The sequence below is a fragment of the Oculina patagonica genome, chromosome 13 (genome assembly GCF_052425735.1).
Source record: "Oculina patagonica isolate OP01 chromosome 13, crgOcupat, whole genome shotgun sequence".
NCBI lineage: Eukaryota > Metazoa > Cnidaria > Anthozoa > Scleractinia > Oculinidae > Oculina > Oculina patagonica.
In genome coordinates this window covers 7885153-7895152 of record NC_135770.1, presented here as the reverse complement: position 1 = coordinate 7895152, position 10000 = coordinate 7885153, and the positions used below count along the sequence as shown (strand labels likewise).

The following is a 10000-nucleotide window of genomic DNA, read 5'->3' as shown; positions in this document are numbered from 1 at the left end:
ACTAGGCTCGAAGCAGACTTTACCTTACTGGAGGTATACATTCACGAATTCAGTGTTTTTTTTTCATACCCGTACAATTCCCCGCAGAATTTATGGTCTAACACAATCTTACCTTCAAATTTGCTAAGTTTATTTTCATTAAGCCGAATAAATACCAAATATACCGTACTATCCTCTGGCCCTAACTAAACCACCCGGGAGTAAACGTTTTCTTCAAAGCTGTCCACAAAAAGTTCCCAGTCTCTTGCTGAATTTCAGTGTCATTAACAACTTGATGCGTCACACTTTTACCAAGCTCTGCAGCGCTGCTCTTAACAACTGAAGATGTGACCAGATCGCCAAGTGAAGCTGCCATGAAGCCTTTGACCTCTGGATCCTTAACGAGCTCCGCCAGTAGAACTTTACACGCATCTTTCGTGTTCTGGTCAAGTATCAGTGCTTTGACATAACTAAGCATCAGTTCTCTGGTTTCTTCGTGTGCTATCAGATCAGAGATTGTGCTCTTTGCCAGCTCAGTAATCTTTTTCAAGGTCGAGGGATCATTTAGTACATGTTGTGTTAACTGGATTGCAGCAGCCCTCACATCATCTCTTTGAAGGACGTCCATCACAAAGGCACTTGCCAGTTTTGTAATTTCTGGATCGTGGAGAACATCTTGTAGGACTGCTCTTGTGACTTCGTTGGCCTTTTGTATGACATTTTCATCAGCTAAATGAGAAAATTAGTAATCAGTCAATCAATCAATCAATCAGTCCATCAATCCATCAATCCATCCATCAATCAATCCGACAATCAGTCAGTCCGTCCAAAAACCCTGTCTAGCAAGAGCAACAACACAGAATATATTTCTACAACATTTTAAAGGTACTGTTACAGAAGAGATTATGCTAAGTGCAACTTTTTTCTCCATTTCATGCAACACATACAACACACGGTATAACCAAAATTTGTACTAGTATTAAACCAAGAAATAAACATAAGATATAGTATGTGTTGCTGCAAGTGCTACATGAAGTGTAACATTATTTTTCTTTAGTTTTAGCAGAAAATCACTCCGAAACCTGGTCTCTGACTCATAAAAGTTGCTTCTGTAATTAATCCAATTACAGACACAACTCTTGTAGGATAACACAATTACTCATGTCCCAGTAGTTTTCATTGTGGCCCTGAATCCCTGATTAAGTTGGAATTTGTGTTGGTTTTTGTGGAGAGAGGAAAACCAGAGAACCCCTAAAGAAAAAAGCCTGAGAGCCAACAACAAATTCAACCACCATGACGCCATGCCCAGGAATTGAACCCAGGCCACATTGGTGGAAAGTGAGCACTCTCACCACTGCAATATCCAAGCTCTCCCTCTACGAAACCAAAAGAGCTTGATTCTTGTTCTCAAAAGAATCTAAACCTTACTATGAATTGAGATGGGCTGCTCTATAAAACCCAACCATCCCAGTACACCTTGACAATTCATTTAGCACATGCAACTCAGAGCATTACATCACTTCTTACTTAGCTTAAATGGAGATGTGCCACTGTAGGGGATGTGCCATGGGTATGGTTTTTTGGGCTCTTTTGACTTAAACAGGGTGTATAACTAATTCCATTATTTACTGTCATAAACAGGGTGGCAGTGTGGTCAAGTGGTTAGAGTGGTGTTTTTGAAATCTGGAGGTCATGGATTCAAGACCTGCTCTGACCACTAGCTGGTGTTGTTCTTGGTAGTCTAGAGTTTAACTTCTTGACTACACTTCCAGCCAGAACTTTGGGATATTTTTACCATGTTTTCTTCATTTACAATATCTGTTTCAGTGTCTGTTTACATTGCTTCTGAGAAGCCTTATTGGGGGAGTGGTCAATTTAGATTACAGTATTTATTATCTTTTTTCTATCAGGAACCCAAAATCATGACCCCGTTAGGCAGCACACGCCCATATAGGCACTTTGAGGGAGTACCCCTTGGGGACAAGGGCAAGGTTTGAAGGCCTCAGTGTAGCACCACACCACCAAAGCTTCTGTTAAATGATGCACCCCCCCCCCCCCCTTTCCATGGGCAACCTGGATGACTAGCATGAGCCAACAGTATAAGTTACAGATTAGATTTAGCTTTAGCTTAGGTAGGAGCTCTCAGCAAACCCTTTAGGGATTAAGCATTTTTCTAAGCAGACTTAACTTACCCAAGGACCTACTAGCTACATCTGCCACTTCATCTGCAACATTTTCTCTGAGTGGCTCACGGAAGATGTAAATTACAAATCCTGCAACGACCAGAGCACTCAAGCCCCATCTCAAGATGGAGTGACCCCTGACACGAAACGACTCCTCCAAGTCGTGTAACCTCTGTAATATGGTGGTGGTGTGCGGATGATGAGGGGGCGCATCCACTGCACCGGAAAAATGAGTCCCTGCTTGGTTCTTAGGCTGTTCAGAGCTCGGATGACTTACAAATCTCCTTGTACACAACCTGTTTTTCACTTGTTCATGCTCAGCTGAACCTTGAACGCAGTTGACCCGAGGAACTACAGTTAACGCAGGAGAAAAGTTTGAGTAACAGCTCGATAAGAAGTGTCTTGGGTTCTTTCGGCACGACAAGGTTAGCAAATATCTGCTGAAAACCGCAGATTTCTGACAGCTAAGCTCAAAAATCCAAGGCCCGATCATCTTTCTCAGCTTTCTCTCGCTACAAAACAGCGGCCATTTTGATACACCGCAGTATGTTTGGTCAGCGGACATCCAGAAAAAGCTAAGTAACCGCGCGTCAAGAACTAAAAATGGCGGCCAAAAGATGCTTGTGGGAAAGTGACATTCAGTGGAAAATACGGTCTCAGTTTATTGAAACATGGAAAGATCATTACCCAGGAGATAAACTGGCAGCGTTATCAATGGTTTGGGCTAACATGAAGTTCCTGGGCTGTAGATATCCAGCGAAAACAGAGGAAATCGTGAGTGAACTTGAATCGAAAGCGGCAATTTGTATACCAGATAAAGCGATTAGAAAGCCGAAACCGTTGATAGAAAACCTTACAATCTACGAACCTGTGGAGGGGGATGAAAGAACTAGTACCAATCCCGTTTGTATTTTGAACGAGAGTGCACAAAAATCTAAGAAGACAATATCATTTGACGATCTGGGCGTCAACGGTAAAACGGGTACATACTCGTGTGCTGTGACGATTTCAAACAAAGTGATCGCAGTAGGTGAAGGGGCAAGTAAAAAACAGGCGAAACAAGACGCCGCTAAAAATGCTTTGGAGATTCTCCGTCCTCGACAGCCGGTTATACGCGTCGGGTCGCGATCGCAACAACATGAATCCGCACCGTGCGTGTCAAAAACCGAACTGGTGTCGAAAGCTTACGAAAAAGCTCCGAGTATTGCCGAAGATAACATCGGCAATCAAATGCTTCGGAAAATGGGATGGACAGGGAGTGGAGGGATTGGGAAAGACGGCCAAGGTCGTGCTGAGCCTGTCATGGCTGTTGGAACAGATGGGAAGTTTGGTTTGGGTTCTGACCCTACACAGGGGGCCATGGTGAGGAAAAGTTCTGTTCAGGATATTCTTATGTCGTTTATTAGTGGCCCTGATCGAGAAATAAAGTTTTCAAATGAGCTTTCTAAAGAGGACAGAGCTCTTGTACATAAGATTTCACAGCAGTATGGACTAAAGCACAGGTCGTATGGTAAAGGAGATGACAGGTACTTGGTGGTTGGCAAGGATTAAAAGACAGACACATAATGCATAAGGTTATTTATTTCCTGTGATTTGTTTTTATCTACTTTTTATACATTGAAAAGATGTTTTTCACATGTTACTTTAATTTAAGGGGTTTTAAAATGAGTGTTATATACCAAATCTAAGTAATCACTCTGGCCGGCCAATCACAAAGGAGCTAACCAAATTATCTGAACTTGAAGCAAATACATGTAGCTGGTGTGAAGTGCGGGGAAATGCCCCCCAACGTTTGTAAGTGAGTCTCCATTTACTTCCAATTGGTTGGAAAAGTGGTTTGTTTTTTAAACCAATGATAAGCATAGTAATGCAAAACCAAAGCAAATGCTAATTATTTTTGATTTCCAAGTGAAAACCTTCTATGCTAATTAATTAATTCAATTCAATTAATTGTTGAAAAATTGCTACATGTGTGTAGCCAATAATTATTTATGTAGTTGAAATGATTAATTATTGCAATTGGAATCATGACCATTGGAAAGTCCTGGTCACATCTACCTTTGGATAGTCATGTACTTTTTTTTAATGTTGACACAGTTGTGCCAGTTTTGTACATGAACTATTATATAAACACATATTCAAGTATGATGAAACTACGTAAAAAATTATATACAAAGAAGGAATGTTAGTACCATTATATTTTATTATGTTGTGTAGCTCGGATAATAATGACGTCAAAATATCTTTAATACAATTTTACATAATACACAGCAGAAATCTTTGAATTTGTCATTATGACAAGCATGGCATGTCTCATCGTGGTGTTTGCTACTCCAATACTGTTTTGCAGTGAATGAGTAGTGGTGCCATGAAACTTTGGCATGTACTTCTGGCTGCCTTTGTGATTTACATGTATTACTTTATTTTTTATAATATTTATCAGGGGCAGATCCAGGATTTTTCTAAGAAGGGGGTGCACCACTAAGGAATTGCGCAACTTACTGGTGATGTAAACAAATTTTAAAAGTGAATACTTAGCTGCAGGTCATCTCAGGGAGGGGTGTGCACCCCCTGCACCCTCCCCCTAGAATCATCTGCCCCTGTTTATTTATGTACTTCACTTTCCTTACAATATTTACACCACTTACAATATTACACTTTAGTCAGCAAATGACATTTCACTTAAAATATTCTACAGTCGACTTACAATATCAATACAATTAATTTACAATATGCAAGTAAAACATTTACATGTGTTATACCCTTTGGCTGTTATTTGGTGTTTACATGTACAAATGTATTTGCTGTATGTTTTAATTAGTCAGCTATATTTTAAGTTGTGTTGTGGAGGGCCTTGGAACAAAATGTACAACAGAACTTCACTAATATCATTCTTGTCCCCATAGCCCTTTTTGCTTCTTTTAGCTGGCAAAATGCTTCTCTTAGCCAGCAGGGCCTTCGCACAAGAAGAACTGAAGGTCTCTGGTGGCATAAGATTTTTGAATTAATTAGAATTTTTTCAATTAGCTGTTTGAAACAGAAATATTGAACAGACGTAAAAAATGCCGACACTCTCACACAGTACCTATAAAAAATTATTTATTTATTTGTTTAGTTCTTTATTTATTATTATGAAATTGACATACACGTATCCAAATAATTATTAAAACTAGTAAGCAAGAGGACACTCAGATCAGTGTAAATCGTGTGCTCTGAACGCAAGCCAAAAAAAGCAACGTTGTTTGTTAGCCACGGAAACAACGGTTAGGGTAACAAAAAATAGTGCCAATGAAAAAAAAAAAAAAACATGAGTTTATTGTTACTGAGAATCCCTTTTGTTTCCCTTGCTGTTCACCACTGCCTTACAAACACGTGAGGAGGAAACCCGCTATCAGCAATGTTAGTGTATGGTTCACGCTTTGTATGATCAAGACACTCAAAACAAGTTTTAATTAGTCCAGACCAGTACTCAATGGCGGCACAATTTGAACAGCGTTGTCTGCATTTCTCTTCTGTGATACCTCCCTGCTGAATTAGTTTTCGATTGTCCACGCTGCCACACCATTCAAGGGCATGCTTGCGCCATTGTTCTACATTTAAACAGAACAAAGCAAGTACAGCAAAGTTAATGTTCACTTGAACTAAAATGACTCCGTCCCAAGCTCCGTTGAGAAATAAACATGAAGCACTGTGCCTATTTCTATTTATATACAATTAAACTACTAGCCCTTAAAATGTCCAAAACTTTGCAGTGAAACCACGAGCCTAACGGCTCGTGGTTCCACTTGAGTTTTGAACATTTTCTAATTAACAATTGGTTCATGCTTTAGCGTGCTCCATCGAGTTATGGAGCACGCGGGAAGTTTGGAGAGCACGAAAGAAGCGGAAGAGTTGCCCGAGGCGATAGCCGAGGGCAACTCTAGCTTCTTGAGTGCTCTCCAAACTTCCCAAGTGCTCCATAACTTGATGGAGCACAGCTAAAAGCATGAACCAATTGTTTTATAACATTGCCGGTGGAATTGTGCATCAAAACCGGCCGCGGGAAAGAAACTGTGTTTATTGTGTGCAGTGTGAGTACATAAACTTAGCGGTCGAGCAATAAATTACACATGTACAAGTTTACACGATTGGAGCAGTTTGTGTCAAATGGCTGATAAATTGACTAAGTTTATACGGTGGCAGAGCGAAGAAAAAAAATTACAAAAACAGCAAATACTGCTGTTGATTCTGAGAAAAGTTTTCGCTGAATTAAAATTAAAATGTTTACTCCCCCGTGGAAGAAAATTAAAACAAAACAACATCGAACAGCCGAACAGATTCCAAGGGTTAAAAGAGTCAAAGAATTCGGTTCCATGCTTAGTTTTAAGTATTTTTGTGGACTGATTTTATTTGTAATTGATGTAAATAAACATTTTTGAAAACGGTAGTTGAATGAAGCGCCCGATGAAGTTAAGTTAATTTTTCCCGAGCGGCCAAATCACAACAGAGCCGTAGACGCTTTGGTTTAATGCTTAAAACGCGAAAACTTTCGTCAGGCAGCTAGTTTTTAGTGCTATCGAGCTGTTGTCATTCATGGTTGGCCCATTCTTCCACGTTAGGGCAGTGAAAAAAAAGATTTTCGTCCTTCGAGACTCGCACGTTAGTTGTTGTTGTTTGAATGAAGGAAAGCACACAAACAACTTTGACGGCAAAATCGAATTTATTTTCTCTTTCGCTCTCCGTCTTGTAATAAGAAACAGCTTACCTTGTAGCTCGTATCCTTGGGAAAATATTGAAAGGATTCACTTTTCATATTCCGAAGATAATATGTCATCGCTTTAGCAAAACACCCGCAGCGTACGTATGAGCTTTAATCAGTGAGATTTTCGCTCGTCGATTACGTCATCAGCGTGCTCCATCGGGATTTTGAGCACGCTTACGTATACTGAATTTGATTGAACGGCTCTGCTAGCTATGTTATAACGTCATTTCTATGGTCTATTTAACAATCATTCCACGAGCGCGCGTTGGATATAAGATGGTAGATAGCCAACGAGGCGCGTAGCACCGAGTTGGCTATAACGATCTCATATCAAACAAGCGCAAGTGGAATATTTTTTTTATAAAATGCCTGAAGAATTGCAATATTTTAGCTCCCCAGCTGTTTTCTTTGACGCGTATCGGCTACCATTTTTGTGGTCAATGGTATATGAGCTCATATACCATTGGCTTTCAACCAATCAAAACGCAGGAATGGTAATATACCATTGCTTGTTTTTAATAAAAGAGTGTAGACCATGGAAAATGTGCTCGATTTTTTAAATGCCGCGAGATCTTAAAAATATATGAATTAATTGAAGTTCTTACCAGTTTGAGAGTTGACTCCTCTATACCCATGTTGACAGTTACAAACATATCCGTTAACATGATCAACACACGTTGCTCCGTTTAAACACGGATTACTGGAACATTCGTCGATATCTGCAATATTATACATAGTAAAATTGATGCTTTAAATAGTACATTTTTTCCTCACGTCAATGCCAAACATGACAAACATTACTCGCTTCAATGCGATCTCCTCGCCCTTGACATAAGACAAAAATCATTTCACTATATCCACGCCATCTTGTTCAACTAAAGGCCATTTACACGAGGCAATTTTCTTTGCAACTTGCAACGCAACGATGACGACTGAACAAACATTGCAAGTTGCACAAGGGCTGTAACATGTTCACAATTTTTGTTCGCAATTTGCAACGCACCCGATCGAAATGATCATCTTGAAATTTACCGCGAGCGGAGGACGCGCTCTGATTGGATCATTTTTTGAAATAAAATTGCGTTGCGAGTCGCGGCGGATGTCACACGCAGCAACTTGTCTCGCAACGTTTCGAAAAATCTTGCAATTTGCAACGCGACATTTTGTTGCACTGCAGGTTGCAATGCAACGTTTGTTGCTTTGCAAGTTGCAAGAAAAATTGCCTGTAACATGGCCTTAAGGTGGCTGCGCAGTGGCATGTTTTGGGGACAATCACATGTCGCAGCGACACGTAGCAGGCACAAAGATAAATTAAAAATTAATCGGCAACATGTACCAAGTCGGGAAAAGATCTTTTTATTACAGAACTGTAACTTTGCGGAATTCACTGAAATCCCATTTTAAATTAAGTGAATCGCTTATTATTTTTAAACGCAAAATGAAAGCTTATCTTTTAAATCAGTTTTTAATGTCATAAACTCCTCATGCAATTAGTTTTTAGCAATTACCTTTTATAGACAATTTTTAACATTTCTAAGATTTTTTTCTATCATTGTAAATGGTTTTATCAATAATTTTTTATCGACTATTTATTTTATTCATATGGTATTTTTATTATTTTTTTTTCATTGTCTCTGAAAAAGCCCCCATGGGGAGTTGACAATAAAATTTGTATTGTATTGTACCACTTACGTCCAGGAATGTACCCGGTATTGTTAATATGTAGCTCGTATATGACGGGGTTGACCAATTTAATATTTAACAATTAGATTTTGAACTCGAGATTTCTGTGATAGTTGACGAATCCTCAAAAAAATATTGTTTTAGTAGAATTCTCAAACCCCTACGGAAGTCGAGGCCCCCAGGGATCTCACAGTCCCCATCTCATCGGAGGTGTCTCCGAGGAGATGGTGTAGGGGTTTACTCAGGTCTAAAGTTGGGTGGAAATACGAACGATTCCTGAGGCTAATAGGTGCACGCGAAGCTCCCCGGGCTAACCATCCGTCGATTGGATAAAAATGGTTACACAAATTAGCTAGACCTGCCCCGGAAGGTCCCCAGGACTAGAAGAGCGAGTACAGTAACTTACTTAACTAAGAATTCTCAAAATTTTCATCCAACTAATCGATATTCGAATTATTTCTGCATTATGAAGTATATTATAATTTTTACACACTCTAAGCTCGCGGGAACTCATCATAGGGGGCGAAGATCGATAGAAGAGGGGGCAGGGGGTCTGCAGCCCCTTGTGCACGAGGAAATTATAATTGATTTATTATATATTTTTTAAAAGTATACGTTTTGCTTCGCTGGACTGAAGTACACTTGAAAACGGATGGAGTACTCACTTGTTTGACAATGAACTCCAGCGTATCCCGACTGACAGTTACAAACATATCCGTTAACCTTGTCAATACACGTCGCTCTGTTTAAACACGGATCACTGGAACATTCGTTGATATCTACAGAAAAGACATGTTACATGCAAAGCCAGATTACTCTGAGACAAGAGTGATATCTAAAAAAAATTTGTTTGTTTGGCTCATTTATGCTGTAAATTATTCATCTCATGAGAGATAATGATGGAAACGGTCTTGGGGAATTTTAAAATTGTAACAATTGCCTTAAAAAGTTTGTTATTAGGAAGCTAACTATTTCTTGACAAAAAAGCGCCAACTAGGCCTCTAGTGTCACACAGAATAGTGAGCCCCATTGCACCCTATAAAAGGAGATTGCACGGCAAGATTGCATGAAACCATATCATTGGGTGATGATATGTCATTGTCGACCAAACCGGCTTACATGTTGACTGAATAAAAAATTGAAATGAATATTGAGGCACAATATATTATAAGATGTTCCCATCTCTGTGGTTCCAATCAGTATACATCTTTAGAAACTAAATATTTTTTAACCATATTTATCCGGCGGTAATTTCTAGAAATGAACCTCATCTCACCTGTTTCACAGTATCTCCCTTTGTAGCCGGGAACACAATCACAGTGGTAATCATTTTCACCGTAATTCGGAACACACTTTGCACCGTTTTGACATGGGAAGCTTGAGCACGCTGTCTGTTAAAAAATAAATGTGACAG

The 10000-nt window shown here is 39.5% G+C and overlaps 4 protein-coding genes across 4 annotated transcripts in view; 1 reads left to right on the top strand and 3 right to left on the bottom strand.

Moving 5' to 3' along the window:
• Positions 1-177, bottom strand: part of LOC144635058 (E3 ubiquitin-protein ligase RNF217-like) — a 16898-nt gene extending 16721 nt beyond the window's left edge. The window contains exon 1 of the mRNA XM_078494126.1: positions 113-177. The gene's annotated coding sequence lies outside the window, so the exon portion shown is untranslated. The remainder of the gene's footprint in view (positions 1-112) is intronic.
• Positions 1-2698, bottom strand: part of LOC144635029 (uncharacterized) — a 3494-nt gene extending 796 nt beyond the window's left edge. The window contains exons 1-2 of the mRNA XM_078494098.1: positions 2172-2698; positions 1-708 (exon numbers count right to left, since the gene is read on the bottom strand). The exon at positions 1-708 is cut by the window's left edge and continues 796 nt beyond it. Coding sequence (XP_078350224.1) covers positions 182-708; positions 2172-2655 — 1011 coding nt within the window. The 5' untranslated portion in view covers positions 2656-2698 and the 3' untranslated portion in view covers positions 1-181. The remainder of the gene's footprint in view (positions 709-2171) is intronic.
• A 61-nt stretch (positions 2699-2759) lies between these two features.
• LOC144635039 (NF-kappa-B-repressing factor-like) lies at positions 2760-4867 on the top strand. Its single transcript, XM_078494107.1, has one exon. The coding sequence runs from the start codon at positions 2766-2768 to the stop codon at positions 3711-3713; it is 948 nt and encodes a 315-aa protein (XP_078350233.1). The 5' UTR covers positions 2760-2765; the 3' UTR covers positions 3714-4867.
• A 468-nt stretch (positions 4868-5335) lies between these two features.
• Positions 5336-10000, bottom strand: part of LOC144636912 (uncharacterized) — a 31042-nt gene continuing 26377 nt past the window's right edge. The window contains exons 11-14 of the mRNA XM_078496114.1: positions 9863-9977; positions 9252-9365; positions 7509-7622; positions 5336-5752 (exon numbers count right to left, since the gene is read on the bottom strand). Of these exons, the coding sequence (XP_078352240.1) occupies positions 5514-5752; positions 7509-7622; positions 9252-9365; positions 9863-9977 (582 nt within the window). The 3' untranslated portion in view covers positions 5336-5513. The remainder of the gene's footprint in view (positions 5753-7508; positions 7623-9251; positions 9366-9862; positions 9978-10000) is intronic.